The sequence below is a fragment of the Aquarana catesbeiana genome, linkage group LG09, assembly GCF_042186555.1.
Source record: "Aquarana catesbeiana isolate 2022-GZ linkage group LG09, ASM4218655v1, whole genome shotgun sequence".
Lineage (NCBI taxonomy): Eukaryota > Metazoa > Chordata > Amphibia > Anura > Ranidae > Aquarana > Aquarana catesbeiana.
This window is the reverse complement of record NC_133332.1, coordinates 197,837,410-197,864,923: the sequence shown is the minus strand read 5'-3', so window position 1 is coordinate 197,864,923 and position 27,514 is coordinate 197,837,410. Positions and strand designations below refer to the sequence as shown.

General features: G+C 46.1%; 1 protein-coding gene across 1 annotated transcript in view; it reads left to right on the top strand.

Moving 5' to 3' along the window:
• The first annotated feature begins 6,664 nt into the window (after window positions 1-6,664).
• The window catches only part of SURF6 (surfeit 6), a 34,107-nt gene continuing 13,257 nt past the window's right edge, over window positions 6,665-27,514 (top strand). The window contains 4 exon segments of the mRNA XM_073599501.1: window positions 6,665-6,689; window positions 20,305-20,404; window positions 21,174-21,314; window positions 26,600-26,679. Of these exon segments, the coding sequence (XP_073455602.1) occupies window positions 20,305-20,404; window positions 21,174-21,314; window positions 26,600-26,679 (321 nt within the window). The 5' untranslated portion in view covers window positions 6,665-6,689.

Below are 27,514 nucleotides of genomic sequence, written 5' to 3'. Positions count from 1 at the left end.
TGTACTATCCAAGCAGAAATGGATCTAATTGAGGCCCGTTTTCCTTTATTTTTTCCATGTAGAGGAATGAAAAGAAAGTCTGTTTAACTAAACGATTCTGTAACTTCCAAATATTGACTCAAAGTATGTCCCGCATTAAGGGGATGGACATCTTGACCCTATGTTGTGTCAAAGGTAAGCAACACAATTTCTTGATTTTTGTGAAAAATAGATGTTACTTTAGGGTTTGAGCCCAGCATGGGAATTAACACTGCTCTATCTGGGAAAAAAAGGTCAGGAAAGGCTCTTTAGAACCTAAGTTTCTGATTTCAGACACTCTTTTGGCTGAAGTTACTGCCACCAGGAAGACGGTCTTGAGTGTGAGGTCTTTGACTGATAGAGGTTTCTCAGGATCTGTTCCAAGTGTGGAAAGAAAATATAGAACAAGGGGAAGATCCCATTTAGGAAACCTTGGTTTTCTTTGAGGTCTTAACCTGATAGTACCCTTGAAAAATTGGCAAACCAGGGAGTGGTTGGCCCATGAAATTCCTGTAAATGCCAAGATGGCTGATATTTGTACACGAAGGGAACTCACTGCTAGAGGCAATCCAACCCTGTTTGCAGAAAGCTGAGGATATCCTGGACTTCTGGAGAACCACAAGGATTAGGTCTAGAGGACATGTGTTCTGTGATACGCTCATAAACTCTATGAGTGCTGTTCCGTCTGGCATTAAGAAGAGTCGAAATTGGCTTCTTCTGGACAATCTAAGGCTTCAAACCTTCCCCTCTCAAAACCAGACCCTGAGATGTAGATGAGCAGGGCATGGATGCAGGATTGTGCCTTGGGACAGAAGATCCGGCCTGAAAGGCAGAGGAATTGCATCCCGAAAACTGAGAAGTGTTAAGAGGGGAAACCATGGCCTGTTGGGCCAAAACAGTTTTACTGCTATGACTTCCACCTCCTCTGTTCTGAGCCTGCGGAGAAACTGGAGTATCACAGGTACCGGAGGGAAGGCATACGCCTTGTTGAACCTCCACCGATCCATGAGGGCATCTATCCCATAGGCTTGGGGATCCCGGAACCTTGAATAATACTTAGTCAGCTTGTAATTGCATGGGGATGCAAAAAGATCCACTTCTGGAGACACTCCCAGTGTCAGGAGCCATTTGAACACCTCTTTGTGTAGGGACCACTCATTGTTGTCCATTTGAACACGAGATAGAAAGTCCACCTGTACATTCTAAACCCCTGGAATGTAGACTGCCGAAATGTTGGACAGATTCTTCTGAGCCCAGATCATGATTGGCTCCACCTCTCGTAGGAGAGACCAGCTGCGAGTTCCACCTTGCTTCCTTATGTAGACCACCGCAGTTGTATTGTCCAACCGGAGCATCACTGAGGAGTTTTCTATCAGATGGTGTAAGGATCTGAGCGCCTGAAAAGCTGCCCGCAGTTCCAGTATATTGGATACAATCCCCTGAAATGGTGAGTTCCATCTGCCGTGAGCCACTTCCGATAGGCAATGAGTGCCCCGGCCCCGATTGCTGGCATCTGAGGTTATTGTAACCCATGTGATGGGAAGAATCGAGTGGCAGTTGCGGAGATTTTTCCCTTGGAGCCATCTGAGGTTATTGTAACCCATGTGATGGGAAGAATCGAGTGGCAGTTGCGGAGATTTTTCCCTTGGAGCCACCAAAGGAGAGACTCTCATGTAAGGAGTGAGGAGGATGCGCTGACTCTTGCTGAGGGAATCCCATTGTTGGAGAAACCCTTTCTGGAATGGGCGAGTGTGCCATTGCGCCCATTTCACCATGGGAATGGTGGCTGCTATTGTGCCAATCACCTTCAGACATTGAAGAGCGGACAGGTGAGATGAAGCAAGTGTTGAGCGGATCCTGTCCCGGATCACCACAATCTTCTCCACGGGTAGCGAGATGGTGCCTTCTAGCGTGTTGAAATGAGCACCTAGAAATATGAGAGACTGAGATGGATTCAGGTGACTTTTCTCCAAATTCAGGAGCCACCCAAACTCTTGGAGAGTGGCAGTTATTAGGCCTCTGTGCTCTAGAAGTTGACCCTTGTCCTGGGCTAGAAGGAGGAGGTCGTCTAGATAGTGGTGAAGACGAACTCCTTTGACTCGGAGCAGAGCAACGACAGCTAACAGAAACTCGGAGAACACCCGAGCTGATGTCGTGAGACCAAAATGGAAGGCAGGTAAACTGTAATACCCCGTACACACGGTCGGACTTTGTTCGGACATTCCGACAACAAAATCCTAGGATTTTTTCCGATGGATGTTGGCTCACACTTGTCTTGCATACACACGGTCACACAAAGTTGTCGGAAAATCCGATCGTTCTAAACGCGGTGACGTAAAACACATATGTCGGGACTATAAATGGGGCAGCGGCCAATAGCTTTTATCTCTTTATTTATTCTGAGCATGCGTGGCACTTTGTCCGTTGGATTTGTGTACACACGATCGGAATTTCCGACAACGGATTTTGTTGTCGGAAAATTTTATAGCCTGCTCTCAAACTTTGTGTGTCGGAAAATCCGATGGAAAATGTGTGATGGAGCCTACACACGGTCGGAATTTCCGACAACAAGGTCCTATCACACATTTTCCGTCGGAAAATCCGACCGTGTGTACGGGGCATAAGTGTTGTTCGAACTTTGGAAGTCTGCCGCCGCTGGAACGTGGAAGTAGGCATCTTTCACGTCTATTGACACCAACCAATCCCCTAGATGAACCGACTGTTGAATCGTTAATAGTGATTTCATCTTGAATTTTTCCTTTCGGATAAACCGGTTGAGATGAGTCAAGTCTATGACTGGCCTCCATGTGCCATTCATTTTCTGCACCAAGAATAGAGGGGAATACGTGCCTTTGCCTCGTTCGCCATTTGGAACAGGAATGCTTATCAGATGTATGTAAATTAAAGTGAATAAACAACAACCACCGGATAGTTGGATAGTAGGGGTATCACAACATGCAGCAAACCACACCAATTTCCTGCTTACCTGGGGTAGGCTCTGCAGAAGCTCAGGGAAGTCGCCGCTATGCCCACGATCATTCCCGAGATCAACAGGCTTCCCCAGGCTTTTAAATTTGGCGCTGTGTGACATCATGGCCGCGCCAGACCCGTGATCTTCGCGATCATGCGCGAAACCAGGCCTCGCTTTCGTTCCGACCCCGCGCAATGCGCAGAGCGCAGATGGAACCCGGAAGAGGGAGCGGCAGCTGGAACGCACAGGGAACCAGCCGCTGCATAGGCATAATATAAAAAGGAAAGGCAATGCAAGAAAAAACAAACTACAAACATAAACACTGCTGCCATGAAGGCGATACATGCTTACCACCACCTACGATCGATTCGGCCAGGAACGTCCGTACACACACACCGGGCTTTCAGGCAGATAATGGCCACCTGCATACTGCTAGGCAAACAGGCCTGTGCGCGCTTGTCATTCCAACGACTCCAGCTCTTCAGCGCTTACTCTGCAATACACTCCATACCCTGCTAACAGTCAAGGCTTATCGGAGGGACGTAACATCACATTGTTCAGCCGATACGATCGCAGGACATCGTCTTCAGGTAAGAGAACCAAACATATGGTCCTACGGAGGAGGACAAAAAAGGAACATGGCTAGGAGCTCACAGCTGAAATTTATAGGGAGGGGTCCTATTGGGTAATTATGGAGGCGGGGTCACCCACACGTATGCTGCCATGGAGCCTGTCAGGAAAGAAGGCATTACAATTACATTTAAAGTAAACTTTTACCAGTATTGTGCATTATATTTAAAATGATCATATCCATGAAAAAAAAAGTCTCAGCTTTTAGTACTACTCTAATATAAAAGATTTATATCTCCCTTCCACCCTTCATAGCTTCATGTCTGACTCCTAGTTAAACTGCCCATATATCCTACTTCTGGGTGTATTTATTATTATATCCAGGGCTTTTTTTCTGCCGGAACTCACCACCTCAGGCAGCCCTCTCCTCTGCAGTCTGTCACATAGAACAGAAGCCAGTAGAAGAAGTTTTCTATACCATTCACTTCCTCCACCAGCTTCTGTAATATGCTAGGCATCCAGGGAATGTGCTCCACAGCTGAATGATCAGGTTGCAGAGGCATCTCTCCCCGCCTGCTGTCAGATCAGTTTCGCACGCAGGGGCGGATCCAGAGTCTAGTCTCGGGAGGGGCACTGCCAGAAAATACGTTTTTTTGTGTGTAATTTATTGAGGAAATGGCTGGTGTTGGCGCTTCAATTATCCCAGCACCATGGTTGTTATTTCTATTAATATAAAAAGAAAAAAAACTGCGCTGAAAATAAGTGGATATGCTGCGGTTATAAGTGGGGTACACCAAATAATAATATAGAAAACAAAAAAACGCGCTTAACCTATTACATGTGAATACCACTGTAGTATAAAAAGAATGTATAACCCCTTCCCGCCGACCGAACGCATATATGCGTACTCGGCTTTCCGGGGTTATACCGGGATGATGCCCGCAGCTGCAGGCATCATCCCGGTACCGTTGTTTTCAGCGGGCGATCGGCTACCTGAGTATAACAACCGATGCGGCTAAAAGCCGCTCGGTTGTTATACCGGAGGAGCGGGAGGGGACATCCCCCCCCTCCCGCCGCCTCCCGCCGCTGTTACCGGGCCTCCCGTGCGATCGGGAGGCCCGGTGTCCGTTCCGCTGCCTTCGGCGGCTGGGGGCGGACTGGAACGAAGCTGCGAGCGGCTTCGTTCCAGCCTTCTTCTTGTAAATGCGGAAGCGATGTCATGACGTCACTTCCCGTTTACTCGGCTGCCAATGGCGCCGAATTTAAAAAAGTACACAGTATTCAGAATCGCCGTTTTCGGCGATCTGAATACTTTGAAATGTAAAGGAGGGATGGGGGGTCTTTTAGACCCCCCATCCCTCCATAAAGAGTACCTGTCACCACATATTACTGTCACAAGGGATGTTTACATTGCTTGTGACAGCAATAAAAGTAAAAAAAAAAAAAAAAAATTTTAAACACAATTTATAAAGTACAAAAATAAATAAAATAAATAAAAAAAATAAAAAAAATTTTTTTAAAGTGCCCCTGTCCCCGCGAGCTCGCGCAGCGAAGAAAACGCATACGGAAGTCGCGCCCGCATATGTAAACGGTGTTCAAACCACACATGTGAGGTATCGCCGCGATCGTCAGAGCGAGAGCAATAATTCTAGCCCTAGACCTCCTCTGTAGCTCAAACCTGGTAACCGTAAAAAATTTTTAAAGCGTCGCCTATGGAAATTCAAAGGTACCGTAGTTCGTCGCCATTCCACGAGTGCGTGCAATTATAAAGGGTGACATGTTTGGTATCTATTTACTCGGCGTAACATCATCTTTCACATTATACAAAAAAATTGGGGTAACTTTACTGTTTGGATTTTTTAAAATTCATGAAAGTGTCACTTTTCCAAAAATTTGCGTTTAAAACACCGCTGCACAAATACCGTGTGATAAAAAATATTGCAACAATCGTCATTTTATTCTCTAGATTCTCTGCTAAAAAAATATATATAATGTTTGGGGGTTCTAAGTAATTTTCTAGCAAAAAATACGGATTTTAACTTGTAAACACCAAATTTCAAAAATAGGCTTAGTCATGAAAGGGATAAACAGTCCTTTAAGGTGCATATAAAGTCCAAAAATAAGTGAATTCAAATCTTCAGTGATAAGTCAAAATTGATGGATGACCGGATGGATCAAATAGAACAGCAAATAGTAAGTAGAATGCTTACCAGATGGCAAGCCAAATCAAACAAGTGGCTTAAACCCAGCCTGGGCCTTTAGGAACCAGTCCCGGTGCATATGAGCAAAACTTCCACTCGTATAGGATAAACGTGGGTTCATACGAATTCATCCCAAAAAAAATTGAATAAAAAACATAGTGTAATATTGTCAACAAAATATAAAAAAAGGGAGAGAGAAGCCCTTACGCAGTGGTGAATCATAAAGGATCATACAAAACGCCCAGTGCCCATAGATACACAAGGTCTCTGTGCAAGTGACAAACATAAATGTGGAAATAAACCCAGTGATGAGTATATACAAAAAACTTGCAGGGTTACTGCTTATCAGATGTATGTAAATTAAAGTGAATAAACAACAACCACCGGATAGTTGGATAGTAGGGGTATCACAACATGCAGCAAACCACACCAATTTCCTGCTTACCAGATGGAAGCCTTGGATAGGCACACTGACACAGCTTGGGAAACAGCCTCATTACACCAGACAATGTACGCCAATCACGTCCGTCTTAGCCAAAGCTGGCCCTGTTGAGTGTTGGGGTCCACCCCCGGGCGGGTGGGAGGTGGAGTCAGTCCAGAGGTTGAGTCATTTCACTCGACCCTAACTGTCCTTACAACATCTGGCTCTGACTGATAAGAGGGATGAGAGGTCCGGTAACAGTGTTTCTGGGAAGTCTTCCAGGATGGCACCCTGAGAGATGACTGGTCCACCTGAACCAGTCAACAGTTAGGGTCGAGTGAAATGACTCAACCTCTGGACTGACTCCACCGCCCACCCGCCCAGGGGTGGACCCCAACACTTAACAGGGCCAGCTTTGGCTAAGACGGACGTGATTGGCGTACATTGTCTGGTGTAATGAGGCTGTTTCCCAAGCTGTGTCAGTGTGCCTATCCAAGGCTTCCATCTGGTAAGCAGGAAATTGGTGTGGTTTGCTGCACGTTGTGATACCCCTACTATCCAACTATCCGGTGGTTGTTGTTTATTCACTTTAATTTACATACATCTGGTAAGCAGTAACCCTGCAAGTTTTTTGTATATACTCATCACTGGGTTTATTTCCACATTTATTTTTGTCACTTGCACAGAGACCTTGTGTATCTATGGGCACTGGGTGTTTTGTATGATCCTTTATGATTCACCACTGTGTAAGGGCTTCTCTCTCCCTTTTTTTATATTTTGTTGACAATATTACACTATGTTTTTTATTCAATTTTTTTTGGGATGAATTCGTATGAACCCACGTTTATCCTATACGAGTGGAAGTTTTGCTCATATGCACCGGGACTGGTTCCTAAAGGCCCAGGCTGGGTTTAAGCCACTTGTTTGATTTGGCTTTCCATCTGGTAAGCATTCTACTTACTATTTGCTGTTCTATTTGATCCATCCGGTCATCCATCAATTTTGACTTATCATTGAAGATTTGAATTCACTTATTTTTGGACTTTATATGCACTTTAAAGGACTGTTTATATATTCTTTTTATACCACAGTGGTATTCACATGTAAAAGGTTAAGCGCGGTTTTTTGTTTTCTATATTTCTATTAATATATTGTAATATAAAATTTAATGGTTCAACTCACCATAATGCAGAATCAGTGGGAGCCCTGAGCGTGTCACTTACCACCGTCGCCTGGCACACATTGCGGATTGTCACTTGCCACGTCACCTGCCACATGTTGCAGATTGTCACTTGCCACGTCACCTGCCACATGTTGCAGATTGTCACTTGCCACGTCACCTGCCACACGTTGCAGATTGTCACTTGCCACGTCACCTGCCACACGTTACAGATTGTCACTTGCCACATTACTGGCCACACATTGCGGATTGTCACTTGCCACGTCACCTGCCACCAGATGCAGATTGTCACTTGCCACATCACCGGCCACACATTGCGGATTGTCACTTGCCACGTCACCTGCCACACATTTCGGATTGTCACTTGCCTGCCACCAGATGCAGATTGTTACCTGCCACATGTTGCGGATTGTCACTTGCCACGTCACCTGCCACCAGATGTGGATTGTCACTTGCCACGTCACCTGCCACACATTGCAGATTGTCACATCACCTGCCACCAGATGCAGATTGTCACTTGCCACGTCACCTGACACCTTGCGGATTGTCACATAGCTGCTAAGGTGGTGTTTTGCTTGCTTCTTTCTTCTTTGTCCCAGACCAGGCAGCAGAGAGATAATGTAATCTCTCTGCTGCCCACACTGCCTGAACAGTGAGGGCAGAAGTTACTGCAGGGATGCGGGGCAGTGAGAGATGATGTCATCTCTCTGCTCCCCTGCACGCCGGCTCGCTGATTGGCCAGCCGCCCCCACTCACACCTAGCCTGCTCTCACCAAGCTGCCCGCTCCCTCATCCGCTCGGGGTGCCGCCCGCTCCCTCATCCGCTCGGGGTGCCGCCCGCTCCCTCATCCGCTCGGGGAGCCGCCCGCTCCCTCATCCGCTCGGGGAGCCGCCCGCTCCCTCATCCGCTCGGGGAGCCGCCCGCTCCCTCATCCGCTGGGGGAACCGCCCGCTCCCTCATCCACTCGGGGAGCTGCCCGATCTCTCATCCGCCCGCTCTCTCACCTGCCCGCCCGGCCCGCAACAAATTCTCGGGGGTGGCAATTGCCCCGTTGCCCCCCCCCGGATCCGCCCCTGGTAGCACGGAGCCGAGCTCTCTGAAACGGAGGAGGCTGCACAGTAAGCTGAGGGGGGAGCCTGATTTGACAGAACAGAAATCTGCTGCACGGTGTCTTGCCGAGAAAGTTCCCCCGGCGGATAAGGTCCCCCCTGTACTGCGCAGGCGCAGCACGAACGACTAGGAGCTGCCAAGAATAGCCGAAGATGAAAAACTTCAATCAGCTGTACACAGCGCCTCCGCCCTGGGTCCAGGCTGAAGCCCCACCATCCAAGTGGACCTAGAGGGGGAATAAAAAAGTGCCGAGCGAAGCGAGGCCATGCCTGAAGCGTGGCGAGCGAAGCGAGCCCGCGAGGGGCCCTCTTACAGGCGCCATGTACAGCTGATTTCTCTTCTATTCGCCTTCGGCTATTTACGCCGCCTCCTACTGCGCAAGCGCTGCGCCTGCGCAGTAGAGGGGGGTCCTTATCCACCGAGAGGAACTTTCTCAGCAGAACAACGGCTCTAATGAAGGTGAGAAAGCTGTGGAGGGAAAGGGGCAGGAAGGGGGGCTGGTTGTGCAGAGAGTAGAGACTGAAGTTGTGGATCTTCTGCAGAGGTCAGAGCTGGGGGGTTAGATTGTGCAAAGAGAGTTGTGAGGAGGGGAAATGTATACAGGGTCAAGAGTGCTGGGGGGGGGGGGGCTTGGGGTGCAGAGGTGAAAGATGGGGGGTTGTAGAGAGAGCTGTAGATGGGGGCACAGAAGTGAAACGTGGAGGGGGGACATAGGCTGTGGATGGGAGTGCAGAGGTGATTGTGGACTGGAGGTGTAAGCAGTGGATGGGGGGTGTGCAGAGGTGATATGTTGACAGAGGTTAAAAGGGGAATTGTGGATGGGGGGAGGGGACTGGCATGGTAATGTGAATTGTGAAATGTAGGGGTGGAGGGGGTGAGCTGGTTGTGGATGGAGGGGGGGTGAACTGTGGAGAGGGGGGAGAGGGTGAGCTGTGGGGGGAAGTGAACTGTGGAGAGGGTGAGCTGTGGGGGGGGTAAACAGTGGAGAGGGTGAGCTGTGGGGGGGAGGTAAACTGTGGAGAGGGTGAACTGTGAGGGGGGGAGGTGAGCTGTGGGGGGGGGTGAACTGTGGAGAGGGGGGTGAGGGTGAGCTGTGGGGGGGGGTGAACTGTGGAGAGGGTGAGCTGTGGGGGGGGTGAACTGTGGAGAGGGTGAGATGGGGGAGGTGAACTGTGGAGAGGGTGAGCTGTAGGGGGGGTGAACTGTGGACAAGAGAAGAGAAGGTAACCTGTGGGTGGAGGGAGGGGGGGTGAACTGTAGAGAGAGGGGGCGAGAGGGTGAGCTGGCGGGGAACTGTGGAGAGGGGGTAGAGGGTGAGCTGTGGGGGGGACTGTGGAGAGGGCGAGCTGTGGGGGGTGAACTGTGGAGGGGGAGCTGTGGGGGGAGGTGAACTGTGGAGAGGGGGGAGAGGGTGAGCTGTGGGGGGGAGGTGAACTGTGGAGAGGAAGGGGGAGAGGGTGAGTTGTGGGGGGTGAACTGTGGAGAGGAAGGGGGAGAGGGTGAGCTGTGGGGGGGGGGTAACTGTGGAGAAGGGGGAGAACTGTGGAGAGGGGGTAGAGGGTGAGCTGTGGGGGGTGAACTGTGGAGAGGAAGGGGTAGAGGGTGAGCTGTGGGGGGTGAACTGTGGAGAGGAAGGGGGAGAGGGTGAGCTGTGGGGGGGGGGTTAACTGTGGAGAAGGGGGAGAACTGTGGAGAGGGTGAGCTGTGGGGGGGGGGGGTGAACTGTGGACGAGAGAAGAGAAGGTAACCAGAAGGAGGAGGGGGTGAGCTGTGGAGAGGGGAGGGGGTAAACTGAGAAGAGAAGGTAAGCTGTGCATGGAGGGAAAGGTAACCTGTGTGTGTGTGTGTGTGTGTGTGGAGGGGGTGAGCTGTGGACGAGAGAAGAGAAGGTAACCTGTGGATGGGGTGGTGAGCTGTGGACAGGGAGGGAGAAGGTAAAGAACACTTTACTTCTCTTTCCCAAGGAATGGCGGTATTGGGGGCGGGAATAGGGGGGGGGGGTTAGGGGGCGGAGAATTGACTGGGGAGGGTGGGTTCCTGCACCTATTCTCTGAGCAAAAAAGCCCTGATTATATCTACGATATAAGTAATATATACTATTACTTTCATTGTTTCACAGTATAAATGAACCCCTTATAGTAGAGATTATCTGTTCTTTTTGTACTAAAGGGCTAATTTTCTTTTTTTTTTTAACCCCACAATGACAGGTGATACAAAAAAAAGCATGCTGCTGCTACTACTACTAAACATCTTAGGCCTGGTTCACACCTATGCGTTTTTTTGATGCTTTTTGCAGAAACACACTGCAGTTCATATAACATGGTTTCCTATGGGACGCGTTCACATCTATGCTTTTTTTCAGCCACTACATATTTGAAAGAGGTCAAGGAGTTTTTTCAATGCAAAACGGTGCTTTTTTTTTGCTTTTTTGGTTCCATAGACTTCAATGGAGAAGCTGCAGAAAAGCATGTAGTGCGTTTTTGCCCCAATTTGCGTTTTTTTTTAATCTGCCCAACAGCAAATTGGCCAAAAAAAGTATAAAAAATGCAAAACACAAATCGCAGCAAAATCAAGTGTGCAAAAATGCACTGCAGAAACAGATCAAAAGGAAACTGCATAGGTGTGAACTGAGCCTTAGGCTCGATTCACATCTATGCATGTTGTTTTTGAGCGTTACTGCAGTGCTTTTTATGGTGCTTGCCGCATTTTTGGACACGCATTTTTACAGCGATTTGCATTTTTTTTTACATTGTATATAGCTGGTTGCTAAGGAGGGGACTGGGAAGCTGGCCACCACGTATTTAACAACCAATGAGTCGTCAGTTGTCAGCGGGCTTCCCCGCTGAATGTAAAAAAAAAAAAACTGCCGGCTAAAAAAAAATTGTGAAAAAAAAAAAAGCAGCGTGGGGTCCCTCCCCCAAGGTCCATACCAGGCCCTTGGGATTTAAAAAAAAAATGGCATGGGGCCCCACCAAAATCCATACCAGACCCTTATTCCAGCATGCAGTCCGGCAGGTCAGGAAAGGGAGGGGACAAGCAAGCTCTCCTCCTCAGAACCATACCAGGCCGCATGCCCTCAACATGGGGGGGTGGGCCCTGCCCCTCCCCCACCCCAAAGCACCTTGCCCCAATGTTGATGGTGACAAGGGCCTCTTCCCGACAACCCTTGCCCGGTGGTTGTCGGGGATCTGCGGGCGGGGGGCTTATCGGAATCTGAAGCCCCCTTTAACAAGTGGGGGCCACCAGATCCTGTTCTCCTCCGCCATGTAAATGAGTATGGGGTACATTCTACCCCTACCCATTCACCAAAAAAAAGTAGCGTAGTGTGAAAAAATACAGTAGACCGTTTTTGACAAATCTTTTATTAAAAATATCTTCTTCTCCGCTTCTTCCACCTTCTTTTTCCTGTCTTCTTTGTCCGGTGTTCTTCTTCCTCTGCTGCCACTGACCCTCCTCCGTGGCCGTGTCCTGATCTGTCTGCACTGATGTCAAGCATTTCTTAGATAACGATGGAGGCGTGGCCATCGGATTATGTCATTCGGAGGCCCCACCCCTTGTGATGTCACCGCCTGGGGCATAATGGATCCCTGACGTCACAAGGGGGCGGGGCCTCCATATGATGTAATCCGATGACCACACCCCCATCATTATCTAGGAAATGCTTGACATCGGCACGGACAGATCAGCGGGACGCAGCATCGGAGGAGGGTCAGCGACAGCAGAGGAAGAAGAACACAGGAGAAAGAAGAAGAGCAGAAGGAGAAGACTGGAGGAGCAAGATGCGGGAGAAGATGGAGGAAGACCGGAGGAAGAAGTGGAGAAAATATTTTTAACAGAAGATTTGTCAAAAACTGTCTACTGTATTCTTTCACACTACACTATTTTTTTTGGTGAATCGGTAGGGGTAGAATGTACCCCATACTCATTCACATGGGGGGAGGCCGGGATTTTTTTTTTTTTTAAGTCAGCAGCTACAAATACTGCAGCTGCTGACTTTTAAAACAAGGACACTTACCTGTCCAGGGCACCCGCGATGTCCTCACCCGAAGCCGACCCGTCCCTTGGCTCCGGGTGCAGGTGGAGGCATCTTCAGTAAGGGAATCAGGAAGTGAAGCCTTGCAGCTTCACAGCGTGGTTCCCTACTGCGCAAGTCGCAGGGCGCGTTCTGAATGGTCCCTGCTGTCTTCTGGGACCTCTGTGTCTCCCAGAAGACAGCGGGGGGACATGGCATAGTTCACCGCGGATTCTTTGGTGCTCTTTTGCTGGAAGTGGGAGCAAATACCTGAATTAGATAGGTATCTGCTCCCCCCTTTTTCAATTTTTTGAAGAAAGACATTGTTTTGTATGGCCAGTATAAGTGACAGCAGGCGCAGGAAGCTTTTATCAAGCCATCTGCCTATGACAAGGGAGTCTGTCATACATAATAGATGCAAATAGATTTGCAAAAACACATCTGAAGTCTCCCAAAAGCATGTGGGAAAATGTGTTATGGTCTGATGAACCAAGGTTGAACTTTATGGCCATAATTCCAAAAGATATGTTTGGCTCAAAAACACTGCACATCACCAAAAGAACACCATACCCACAGTGAAGCATGGTGGTGGCAGCATCATGCTTTGGGGCTGTTTTTCTTAAGCTGGAGCAGGGGCCTTTGTTGAGGTAGAGGGAATTATGAATAGTTCCAAATACCAGTCAATATTGTCACAAAACCTTTAGGCTTCTGCTAGAAAGCTGAACATGAAGAGGAACTTCATCTTTTAGTATGACAACGACCGAAAGCATACATCCAAATCAACAAAGGAATGGCTTCACCAGAAGAAGATTAAAGTTTTGGAATAGCCCAGCCAGAGCCCAGACCAATGGGAAATCTGTGGGGGTGACCTGAAGAGGACTGTGCACAGGAGATGCCCTCGCAATCTGACAGATTTTGAGTGTTTTTGCAAAGAAGAGTGGGCAAATATTGCCAAGTCAAGATGTGCCATGCTGATAGACTCATACCCAAAAAGACTGAGTGCTGTAATAAAATCATACACACGGTACGATTGTTGGCAGGGGATTGTCTGTTGACAGACTGTTGTCCTAAAATCCTACCATTAGAATGCTCATTTTGACAATTGTTATCCAACTTTCGGCCAACAAATGTTGGATGACAGGCTAGTAAATTTTCAGCGGACAACGGTTTGACGTCAGAATTTCGTATGGTCAGTACACAAATCCGTCACAAACATGCATGCTCGGAATCTATGCTCACCAAACATGAAATTAGCAGAAGAGGCCAAAAGGATGGCGCTCAAGAGCCTAAATTCCTCGTAGTACGTCACTACGTTCGTGTTTGTGACACGACAATTGTGTATATGCAAGACAAGATCCTGGAGCACGCCCTTTTGACAAAAGTCAGAGGCTCAGTTGGCCAACAATCATACCGTGTGTATGAGGCTTAAGGCCGTGCACACTTATGCAACCATATTATTTTTGTTTTTTATTTTTACTTCCCTCCACCTAAAATATTTCAGTTTGTTGTTCAATTGAGTTGTATAGTTTATTGGTCACACTAAAGGTGGAAGACGTTCTGAAATTATTTATCTTTCTAATTTTTTTTACATAAATAAACCTGACATTTTAACAGGGGTGTGTATACTTTTTATATCCACTGTATATATTTAAGAATAAATTGCCTTTTTTTTAACCTTAGATATTAACTATATTATACACCACCCTTTTTTTAAGGTTATTATCTGATTAGGCGAAACAATAATCGGCCAACTGATCGATTATGAAAATAATCATTAGTTGCAGCCCAACACAAGTGCATATAGAACACTGCATGTGACTCACACAAGAATCACACCGCATTCCTGTGTGCATGTCTGTGCGGTTCGATTTGAGCCATACATTTTGTAAGGCTCAAATAGTTTTGCATATGCACCAAAATGGTGCAGGCCCCCCCCCCCCCTCATTTGAATCGCATTGCATAGATGTTCAAACCCATACTATGCAATTCTAGCAATCACACTGTGTTTTGCAATCTGTTTCAGGGTGTCGTCAATCTAAAATTGTCACCCGCAGCAGATCGCATGGACTCTGTGCTATTACTATGTAGGGAAAGGCAGTGAATCTTGTGTGTTTCCTGCATTCCATCAGTTTGAACCAGGGCTTAAAGCGGAACTGCAGTCTGCTCACATAATTTTGGAATAAAAACATCTTTGCCATTCTGAAGCTTCCCTCCAACCACTTTGCATATTATATTATATATGCTGTGATTCTGTACTTGCCAAATATGCTGCAGAAATCTCCCTCCACCAAATCTGGCTGCATCCATTTTAACTGTGGGCAGCTGAAGCTGCTGCCTGTTCACTTCCTGGATTTACACAGAGGTACACCGCCAGCCCTGCAGCTCTCATTGGCCCTCTTAGGACTCATCCCCCCCCCCCACCTTGCAAACTCTCACAAGAGTGAGAGAGCTGTGCATGATGTCATAAGCCTAGGCTTTTTACCAGACAAGAAACAGGAAGTGGGCTGTGTAAGGTATTTACTGACAGAAAAAAATGATTAACTATCCAAAGATAAAACAAGGGCAGAAGATTTAATAGATGGAAAGATGAAAAAATGACTGAAGGTCCACTTTAAGGCTCATGAGAGTTCTTCACTACACAAGCCAAACTGCACTGTCTCCATAGCAACCACACAACTTAGGGCCTGGGTTCATGTCGGATGGGTTTTTTATACCCACACAAATCTAAGGAGATACAAACCCACCTGGCGCAGAAGAAATGCAGGTCAAGTACACCTGTCAATGAGTTCTGATCACACTGAGGGCTCTTTCAGGCACTTACTGCACTCTAAAAAGCATTGGTGGATTGCTTTTCAAAGGGGCAGCAGCAGCACTCAGAAAGTGCAACTGCCACCTCCTGGGGAAAGTTTTTTCCACATTAAAAAATTGCCAGATGACAATCAAAATCGCAGAGCATTCCAGCCATGGCGTGTCTAGCTGGTTGGCAAAACCACAGTCTAAAGCCTGTTTTTCCTGCCCCCTGGTGGCAATGTGAAAGTGCCCTAATGCCACTGACATGCCCACACCCCTCTCATACCACCCAACTGTCTCTGATTTCAAGGGACTGTCCCTGATTTGGAGTAATGTCCCTCTGTCCCTCCTCATTTTGGTCTGATCTATATAATTGTATATAAAATGCACTTTTTATCTTTCAAAAAGTGTTTCCCAGTGCTAAACCTTTTCATCCAAATTCTAAGACCCCTTTCACACTGGGGTGGTTTGCAGGCGGTATTGCGCTAAAAATACCGCCTGCAAACCGCCCCTAAACAGCCTCCGCTGTTTGTTCAGTGTGAAAGCCCGAGGGCTTTCACACTGAAGCGGTGCGCAGGCAGGGCGGTGAAAAAAGTCCTGCAAACCGCTCTTTTGGAGCGGTGTATTCACCGCTCCTGCCCATTGAAATCAATGGGACAGCGCGGCTATACCGCGGCTATAGCCGCGCTGTACGAGGGATTTTAACCCTTTTTCGGCCGCCAGCGGGGGTTAAAACCGCACCGCTAGCGGCCGAATACCGCTGCAAGAACGACGGTACAGCAGCGCTAAAAATAGCGCTGTTGTACCGCCGACGCCCCCACCGCCCGAGTGTGAAAGGGGCCTAAATTACTGCATTTGTACATATTAAAACCCAATATAAAGGAATAGTAGTGCTAAAAAAAGCACTTGAGGAATTGATTAACCTTTTTTGGGGGTTAATTCTCCTTTAAGGGGTGTGGCAGGGGCATGTCCTATGCCTACATACATTTACTAGTAGGTGTCCCTCATTCCCATCTCACAATTAGAGCCCTTTCACACTGGGGCGGTTTGCAGGCGCTATTGCGCTAATAATAGCGCCTGCAAACCGACCCGAAAGTGCCGCTACTTTCATTCCAGTGTGAAAGCCCCGAGGGCTTTCACACTGGAGCGATGCGCTGGCAGGACGGTAAAAAAAGTCCTGCTAGCAGCATCTTCGGAGCGGTGAAGGAGCGGTGTGTATACCGCTCCTTTACCGCTCCTGCCCATTGAAATCAATGGGACGGCGCAGCTATACCGCCGGCAAAGCTTTGCGGTGGTATTTAACCCTTTCTCGGCTGCTAGCGGGTAAAACCGCCCCGCTAGCGGCCGCATACCGACGGTAAAACGCCGCTAATAATAGCGGCGTTTTACTGCCGACGCCGCCCGAAAGGGCTCTTAAGGATGATCTCCGGCGTGTTCGCACAGCCCACGTACAGAGCCCGCCAGGAAGTTGGCACTGTGCTGTGCTAATCACAGGCAGTGAGACATTTCCCGATCTCTGCAGCCGCACATCGGGACAATGTCTTCCTGCCTGTGATTAGCGCAGCACCGTGCTGACTTTCTGGCGAGCTCTACACGTGGCCTGTGCAAACACGCCAGAGATCATCCTTACTCACAATGTTGGAAGGTATGCCCTCCATACAGGCCCCCTTGACCTCCTCTAGAAACTGGTTATCTGGCTGTCACGCTGATCCTCCAATACAGAACAAGGCTTGAAGCTCATGGACATGACGCCTCCTAATCTGCATATTAATCCAAATTCTCAGAACTGAAGCCAAAGGACAGGGGTGACAACCAGGAGCCAGCACTGGATCTGCGTCCTCACACACCACACAGCCCTATACTGCAAGCTTCGCTCTGACCTCTACTTATCCTGCCTGAGCCTGAGACAGACACGTCACTACATGGCGGAAGGTGGAGGTAGGGGGCGCACTGACACAGCCGTACACCACTCCCCCCTCGGGCAGATCGGCGCTCCGATAGTTGGGTCTGGCAGTCCATGTGCGGCGCAGAGGGGGGACCGGAAGTGAATGCACACAGCAGGCGATGAGGGCTGGAAGTATCGGGTTCTGCTTGTAGCGTGTGGGGTGATGATTCCTCAGAGATATCTATAGAAGGGGGCTGTGATCCGTCACACGGTATGATCCCGGTAGATCGCTGATTGTAAATACCTGTACATTGGACTCCACTCTATCATGTTCCTCTCCTGACACCTCCAGTACCATGTGGTCACAGCTACCATCATCTGAGGAGAATTAGGAGGAACGTCTACACAGGTTTCAAGAGGAAAATGCAGCGTGCAAAGTGCCTTCCATGTGACACATAGGAGGGGGGTCACAGTGTAGGTTTTTTGAGGGGAACCTTTTTTTTTTTCCATTTACTTGACCACATTTTATACAGAATCAGGCTAGGGAGTACACGACCGACAAAGAGACCCCATGTCCTGGATATCGGTGGGATCAAATAATCCTCAGACAGATTAAAGTGGTTGTAAACCTTGTACTACCACTTTTACCTATAATAAGGCTTACCTGTATGTACCGTGAGAATATATCCTAAATGTGCACCCTTTAAGAGATATTCAGTGTATCCACATGTGCCAACATCATCAGCACAAGCGCACTGAACAAACATCTCGCTTATGCTGTTTCTTCAGTAGCCGTGCCGTGACCAGTGGCTCCTGGGAGTGACGTCATCGCGGCCAATCACAGTGTCGGAGCCCACGAACCTGGAAGTAACTGCGGGGCCGCTGCAACAGCTTCCATCTAAGGTAAATATTTTCTGAGTTTACAACCACTTTAAGCCGTCATGCACATTGAATGCGGCTTTGAAATCGGGCGACTTCCTCTAATCGCATGTTTTCGAAGCTGCATTTCAGTGCGACTTGCAAGATATTTACATTGGAGCAACTTGTCAGGCGATTTGACAATGCACAGCCTATTGCCGGCAATGACACCGTCGCAATCGGTGTGACGCCGACTTTACAGCACTGCACCAACTAATTTTGAAAACCGGAACTACGTTTGGAAATCGATGCAGCGCCGCAAAATCGGTGTTGCGCGGATTGGAACAGTGCCATTGCCTCCAATAGGTTGAGACTTGTCATGTGATTTGATCTCTCAAATTGCATGATAAATCGCTCCAATGTGAACCTAGGCTAAGACTTCCTTGCTCTGGATGAAGGGGGGGGGGTGTTAGATGTACTAGCAGATTTAAATATACTAACAAACTCCATCTCATACTTTTCCTTTTTTTTTTTTTTCCCAACAGAAAGGCATTTCTGTGTTAGCAGGACAATAATAAAGAAACAGTGGTATACCAGTAAACAAGACATAGGTACATCTAAGCAATAAGTAGAATCGGCAAAATGTAACAATAAGCATTTAGGTTGCACCTATGAGATATAAGTAACACTCTATGTCCGTATAGGACTAGGAATGATTGTAAAACTGGATACCCTGGGAATCGGGGACTAACCAACTCATTTTAAGTATGTTTTAGAGGGAGTGCAGAAAGATAGGCGAGGTAGACCAGCCAGTCTAGAGGAAGAGGAGGGTAAAGCCCCGTACACACAATCAGATTTTCAGACGTACGTTCTTCCGTTTTTTTGTTGCATGCTAGTCTCATGTCGATAGTGAAGAGGTTACTCCCCATACAAAAATTCTCATATGACAGAATTCAACTTCAGAAGTGACATCATGTTTTGAATAGTTTTGTATGTATTCTTTCAATTCTGAGCAGGCGTAGTCTTGCTCTTACGATATTTATTTTTTTTTTTTGGACGAAAACTACTAATGAAACAAAAATCGGACGTTGACTTCACGTACGACAAATTTATAGTCTGTACATCCAGCTTTTGTCTGACAAAAAAAACATCTGCATGACAGCTTGTTCTGTTGAAAGATAACAGATTTACTGCCAGGATTACTTTAATGTTATTCTAGTACCCTATCCTTATTACATCTAGGGGTATATTTATAAAGGAGAAAATGTGGTATTCCCGACATCCTTAGCTTGTAGTTTTCAATGAACTACCATGGTGCTGTGGTAGTTAATTGATTCTTCCTGTCAGAATGTATTGGCTTCCTCGTACAAATTACGAACAAGCAGATACACTGACAAGTCTGCAAGAGACCTGCATGGCATCAGCATTTACAGGCTCCTGAAACAAAAAATATTCAATGCACATTTTTTACCTGCAATAAATTGTGCATTTATTGTTTTTTCTTTTTTTAAATGGGCACTATGGATGTAGTGCCCTCTAAAGAGCGATCCACATTGAATTGCTCTTCAGAGGGTATTTGACAGGTGGTAAGACATTATATCGCCTCCTCACCACCTCAGTTGAATGGGCTGTGTTCAGCAGGTGGTACTAGAGCTCAGTGAAAGCTGATGGGGGGGACACCCGCCTTCACACAGAAGCAGAGCTGAAGCTATCAATCACAGGCTGTGTGTTGGAGCTCCCTCCCCTGTCACCGTTTTATCTCTTGGTGTCAAAAATGTCTTGTGCAGATAGCAGAAGAACCAGGCAGCAGACTTGGTGCTCTGAATTGAGACAAGAAGACACTTTAGAGGGATATGCTTTGCTCCTCGGTTGAATGGGCTGTGTTCAGCAGGTAGTACCGCACACCAAACATGACAACAGGGAGTAAATCTTGCTGCCTTTGCAGCTTAATGGGGAGCAGTTGGGGCATAAAAACATGGCTCAACCGCACATTTTAGCCACACCGAGCCACAAATGTAAACTAGGCCTTCTAAATAGATTATGTCAGCTGGTATAAGTGATTGTTATTCCCATATCAGATCCTTATAAAGCCTAGCTATATCATCCTGTATAGGTAAATGTTATCTCTGTATTATATCGTTCAGTATTAGTGATTGCTACTCCTGTATCATTACACCTAGGTATATCATCCTGTATAAATGATTGCTCCTGTTGTGTCCACAATGATGCTGTTTTACAGACAATCCTGTATCATATCATATCATGACAATATTACCTTTATTTTCAGATGGCAATGTCTTCTCTGGCCAGTAAGGATTCCTACCTACAAAGTCTGGGCAGAAAGGTTTGTGCACAGGAAGCTACAGAACATCGCAAACGCAAAATAGGTGAGTCAACCCACCATACATGAGCAGACATGGCCTAGGCCATTGTGAGCAGCCAACTGCTGTTAGAGATGGAACATCCAACCCATTACAGAGGACAATAGACTCTTCTCCATGTCCGTGCTACTACCACAATGGTGGGGAAATTACAGTTTATATCATTAAATATAAGGCAGCCCATACACCAGTCAATTTTTTTTATTTCATTGAATGGAAAAAAATGACCTGATTCCCCATCCACACACTCGAGGTGAATGGGTGAAACACTCCCACTAAGCTATTGTGTTCCAGCACCCCTTCTGTTTATAATATATAATCACTGGCCCCTCCACAAACAGCAGGATGGGCTGGACATCGACTCGGGGCCATTCAAATTCTGCGTATGCACAGTGCGCTTTTCCAGCGTCAGCTGAGCTCAGCTAGAGGAGGAGAGCGCACCGCACAAGCGTACAGTTTGAACAACCCGGAGTGGGGAGAGCGCACTGTACAGGCACAAGGGCCCAGAGTGGCCGCAGGGGGACGCACAATTGTAATGTCCTGCAGACAGCAGGATGAGAAGAATTGAGGGGCCAGCGGTTTTTGTGGAGTAGCTCCTCCAACAGCTGCATGTGTAATGGGAGGATGTCCTGGTATGTACAGTACTGTTTAAGAGCATATGGAATTGCATAGGGTGAATTGGGGGAAATCTTGTAAAGTTGGGGATATAAAGCAATGCTGAAGGATGTGTTTTAGCAGGCAGTGTGCTATAATATGTCTCCCACCTCTCCTACAGCAGTTGATGGCACTGAGAAGCATACTACTGGGAAGAAGAAAAAGAGGAATAGAAAGCCACAGAACCTGAGACATGATAGCCGCATGCAGAGATTTCCTCCCAAAATGTCTAATCCCGTCTTTCCAAAATCCCAGAGGAAAGGTGAGCAATAAAAGGAATTATGCCAGGCCTCCCTCATCTCTCCCCTGTGACTGTAGCTTTTATTGAAGGGAACCTATCATTGCTGGAGTTTTTCTGGAAATGCTTTTTTGCTGACTGATCCAGATCACGCATGCTATGAATTAGAGCTGCATGGTTAATCATTAAAAAATAGTGATCTTGATTCAACTCCCCTCCCGATTCGATTTGTTCATGTAACAAGTGCAGAGCTGTTCTCTGCTCACTCACAGCTGTCAAAAAAAAATGCAAATGTTTATCAACATTCCTAAGCCCTGAGATAAAAGAAAACATTGTATCATTTGGTTCTTTTAGCTCAAAGGGATGAACTTCGGTCTGTAAATGAGGTCAACTTAAAGACTAAGCCTTTTTCTGGCACTTGTTGCTTACAAGTTAAAATCAGTGCTAGAAAATTACTTAGGACCCCAAACATATATAATACACATTTTTTTTAGCAGAGACCCTAGAAAATGGCGTTTGTTGCAATATTTTATGTCACACTGTATTTGCGTGGCGGTCTTTCAAGCGCAATTTTTGGGGAAAAAATACAATTCAATTAATTAAAAAACGACGAAACAGTAAAGTTAGCCCAATTTTATGTATAATGTGAAAAATGATGTTACGCCGCGAGAATTGTGTTCTTTATTCTAAACAAAAAGATTGTGATTCTCATTTTTTCCAGAATCGTGCAGCTCTAATATGAATGAGTGTCAGAGATACAGTGGGTATAGAAAAGAACGACCCTCTTTTAACCACTTAAGTCCCGGTGTCTTGCCGAGAAAGTTCCCCCGGTGGATAAGGACCCCCTGTACTGCGCATGCGCTGCGCTTGCGCAGTACGGCTGCCGAAAGACTCCAAAGTTGAACAGCTGATCGTCAGCTCTACACGGCGCCTGCGCACTGAGTCCAGGTTCAAGCCCCACCATCCAAGTGGACATAAAGTCTGAATAAAACTATGCCGAGCGGAGCGAGGCCACGAGGGGCCCAGTTACAGGCTCCGTGTACAGCTGACTTTCACCTGTACAGCTTTGGCTATTTTCGGATGCTTGTACTGCGCAAGCGATGCGTCTGCGCAGTGCAGGGGAGTCCTTATCCGCCGGGGGGAACTTTCTTGGCAGAACACCGGACCATTTAGCTGGCCAAAGACCAGAGCACTTTTTGCGATTCGGCACTGCGTCGCTTTAACTGACAATTTGCGCGGTCGTGTGACGTGGCTTCCAAACACAATTGGCGTCTTTTTTTTCCCCACAAATAGAGCTTTCTTTTGGTGGTATTTGATCACCTCTGCGGTTTTTATTTTTTGCGCTATAAACAAAAAAATAGCGACAATTTTGAAAAAAACGCATTATTTTTGCTATAATATCCCCCAAAAAAATATATATATAAAAAATTTTTTTTTCCTCAGTTTAGGCCGATACGTATTCTAAATATTTTTGGTAAAAAAAATCGCAATAAGCATTTATTGATTGGTTTGCGCAAAAGTTTTATAGCGTCTACAAAATAGGGGATAGTTTTATGGCATTTTTATTAATATTTTTTTTTTTTTTTTTTTTTACTAGTAATGGCGGCAAACGGCGATCTTTATCGTGACTGCAACATTATGGCGGACAGATCGGACACTTTTGGCGCTATTTTGGGACCATTGACATTTATACAGCGATCAGTGCGATTATAAATGCATTGATTAATGTGTAAATGTGACTGGCAGTGAAGGGGTTAAGTGTGTCCTAGGGAGTGATTCTAACTATGGAGGGGAGGGGCTACGTGTGATATGACACTGATGACTGATCCCAATTACAGGGAGCTGTGATCAGTGTCACTAGGCAGAACGGAAAAATGCTTGTTTACATCAGCATTTCCCCGTTCTTTCTCTCCGTGAGACGATCGCGGGTATCCCCGCAGATATCGAGTCCGCGGGACCCCCAAACATCACTCGCAGGAGCCTGTTTGTGCCATTCTGCCAACGTATATGTAAATGCAAAGATGATTTAAAAAAAAACGCGCTAGACTTCTAAATGAAAAGGACAAGACCAAGGCAGCAACTCAATTGTGGGATATACACAAATAACAGGATGGAGAAGAGCTGCGCCCATAACCTTAAATACATAAATTGTGAAATTAGTCCATAAATTGATAAATCAATAGTCCATGGATTCAATTCAGGTAACCAAATTGAAAGAAGTGCCCGACCACCATATAAATTGCCTGCTTACCAGATAGTAGGCAACAAGAAGCGATCGGCTGTAACCCAGCCACGGCCTTTATCTTGGAAAGACGGCTGCTGGACACACACAGGAATACACCTGGTATTGGACCTGGTAGTAACCCCCTAAGCGTCCCGCTGGATCATGGCTATGCTGAGATGTACTCCGAGGAAGCTCAGAGAAGAGAGAAACTGACCCTAGCGTAATACAGTACACCATTTATTAAGGAAAAAAAAGATATATTGCACTTACATAGGATAAAAAAAAATGCATAAAAACAAGTGCCGGCCGGCGAACACAGGAGCCCGTCCTCCTCACAGACAGCGTGGTGACGTCAGTGCGTGCGCTTAGGGGGTTGTTACTACCAGGTCCAATACCAGGTGTATTCCTGTGTGTGTCCAGCAGCCGTCTTTGCAAGATAAAGGCTGTGGCTGGGTTATAGCCGATCGCTTCTTGTTGCCTACTATCTGGTAAGCAGTCTATTTTTACGTTGGTCGGGCACTTCTTTCAATTTGTGTGAAGTCACTGTGGTGGTTACCTGAATTGAATCCATGGACTATTGATTTATCAATTTATGGACTAATTTCACCATTTATGTATTTAATGTTATGGGCGCAGCTCTTCTCCATCGTATATATACATGTGGCGGTCGGGGAGTGGTTAAAATAATATTTTGTTGCTTTGCAGCCTGAAATGAGGACAGACACAGTTTTTGTTTTATCCAGCTGTATTTACTCATTGCAACTTACATTGTATTCTTATGGAGAATTTGGGTCCTTGGTAGTGCAACTGAAGCAAACCGTCTATTATGGGTGGAAAGGTGCTGTCTCCAGCATTTCTGGGATAAAGTTGTGGACAAGCACAAGTCAGGAGATGGATGCAAAAAAAAAAAAAAAAAAAAGTCAAAGGCTTTATCCATGCCTAGAAGCAAGAGTGAAATTATTAACCACTTCAATACTGGGCACTTTCACCCCTTTCCTTCCCAGGCCAGCTTTCAGCGCTCTCGCTCTTTCAATGAGAATTGCGCGGTCATGCAACACTGTACCCAGATTAAATTTTTATCATTTTGTTCACACAAATAGAGCTTTATTTTGGTGGTATTTATTCACAACTCAGTTTTTTATTTTTCGCAATATAAACAAAAAAAAGAGCGAAAATTTTGAAAAAAAAAATATTTTCTATTTTAAAAGAAATCCAATAAAATCTAATTTTGTCATAAAATTAAGCCAAAATATATTCTGCTACATGTCTTTGGTAAAAAAAAAAATCCCGTTAAGTGTATAATAATTGGTTTGTGTGGTCATGGACATATGTACGCAGATGACCATGTACAGATGTGCGCAGATGATCCCGGTCATATGTGTGCAGATTATATTTGGGATGTGTGTGTTTGGTGACATTGTTGTGGGGACACTTTTTTGGGGACGTTGTGTGGGGACACTAGGCCGGTGATCAGTGAGTAAAAAGCTGTAAAAAACATCTCATACTCACTGATCACTGGCCGGCTGCAACGATCCGCTCTCCTCACTGACAACTTCCGTGTGAGGAGAAGAGAGCTGATCGCCTAGCAACCGGCTATCTATGTATGTCACATGATGGCTGTGATTGGACACAGTCATCATGTGATCAGGAGGGCCAGTCACAGAGCCCTCCTGCCGTTCTGAGATGCGCTGTGTCCGGGGGACTCGAGTGCATCGGGATTGTGCTGCTGCACGCGCGATTTCTCCTTCTGAAGGACGTTCCTGAATGTCCACTCAGAAGGAGGAAGCGCCCACCCGGCCGCATATGTGCAGTGGCCGGCTGGGAGGTGGTTAAGAAGTGGAAAGTATTTGGTACAACACAGACTCTCCCAGGATCAGACTGTCTGTCCAAACTGGATGAAAGAGCCAGGAGGAAACTTGTCAGAGAGTCTAGCAAAAGGCCTACAGCAACTCTGAAGCAGTTGCAGGAATTTGACAGAGGGGTCATTGTGTACATTTGACAACAGTATCACAAATTCTCCACAAATGTAGCTTGTACAGTATGGGAAGGTTGCAAGAAAAAAGCTGCTCCTCAAGAAAGGCCGTACACAGTCAGGACTGAGCTTTGGCAAAACGCACCTTGAAGATTCTAAGGCCACATGGAAAAAGGTGTTCTGGTCAGAGGAGACTAAAATTGAATTATTTTGTCTCCACACCAAACGTTCTGTCTGGTGGAAATCCAATACAGCTCACCATCCAAATGATACTATTTCTACGGTAAAGCATGAAGGTGGTCATATCCTTTTATGGGGAGGTTTTTCTGCAGCAGGGACTGCAGCGCTTGTCAGGATAGAAGAAAAATGGATGGGGCAAAATACAATTAAATTCTTGAGGAAAAACTGCCCTCTGCCAGAAAGTTGGGAAGAAGGTTTACCTTCCAACATGACAATGACCCAAAGCACACAGCAAGAATGAGTACACCGTGATTGAAGGAGAAAAAGGTGAATATCCATGGCTTAGTCAGAGCCCATTGAAAATCTGTGGAATGACTTTAAGACTGCACTCCACAAACAGTCATCATCAAATTTAATTGAACTTGAGCAGATTAGCAAAGAAGAGTGGGCAAATATTTCAAAGTCTAGATGTGAAAAGTTAGTAGAGACATATCCCAACAGACTAAAGGCTTTAATTAAAGCAAAAAGTGGTTCAACAAAATACTGGCACAAAGGGGTGAACCTTTTTCCAACTCTTCAATTCTTGATTTTTAAAAAAAAAAATTTTTCTTACATCATGTTGTTGTATGTGTCACTTCCATAGTAAATACAGCTGAATAACACAAAAATGGTGTCTTCATTTCAGGCTGCAAAGCAACAAAATGTCATTATTTTAAAGGGGGTGATTCTTTTCTATACCCACTGTAAATGTAAAACTCTGCAGCAAGAGGGGTTGCCCTGTCATTTGCAGTTTTTGTGGTAAAAAAAATATCAAGCCAATGTATTTAGTTTTGGATAGAGTATGGAAGAGTTCAAATCTATTAGAATTAAAAAAAAAAAAAAAATTCATTGTTGACCTGTAATTTTTTTGTCATACTTGTTTTTCCTTTGTAGAAACCCCTCTGAGCTCCTTTTCCACAGTTGATATATTAAAGAAAAGATTACATGAAAAGATTGAGGAGTCACGTGGACAGGTGAGGGCACTGTACAGACAGCATCCATATAACTATGTTTTTGTAATGGGTTATTATATGGAAACTGAATTCATTTTAATGTCAATGGCTTTAGTTTTTTGCTTTCTTTTGGTTTGAATGATCCTACAGCAGAAACACAGCACTGCCATTGCAGGAATTAAAGTGATATTAATCTTGTTGTGTGCTTTGTTATTTTTAAACGAAAAAAAAAGATCTTCTACTTCCCTGCTCTGTGTAGTGGTTTTCCACTGAGTAACTCAGGTTCTCCTCTTCTTGGGTCCCTCGGCGGCACTCCTGGCCCCTCCCTCCTGCCCCCCGCAGCAAGAATCTTGCAATGGGGGCACCTGAGCCGCTGCCCTGTGTGTCCATTTAGACATGGAGCTGCGGCTCAGCCAACCCCCTCTTTCTCCTCATTTGCTCACTAACTTTGACAGCAGCGGGAGCCAATGGCGCTTGCTGCTGTGTCTCAGCCAATCAGGAGGGCGAGTCCCAGACTGCTGATGCTCTCCTGCAACATCGCTGGATCAACATGGAGCTCAGGTAAGTATGAGGGGGGCTGCTGCACACAGTTTTTTTTATCTTAATGCATTAAGATAAAACACCTTCTGCCTTTACGACCACTTTAAAGTAGAACCATAGGCAAAACTTTTCTTTTCATTTTGGATAGAGTAAGGGAGGGTTAATAACCCCTGTCAGATGATTTTTTTTTTTTTTTTTTTTTTTTTTTTTTTTTTTTCACCATCTGTGTCCCATTGCGGAGATTTGCCTTAATTTCCTTTCCCATAGCCAAACAGGAAGTGGGAGGAAATCCCTGAAAATTTAATGTAATTCCTTG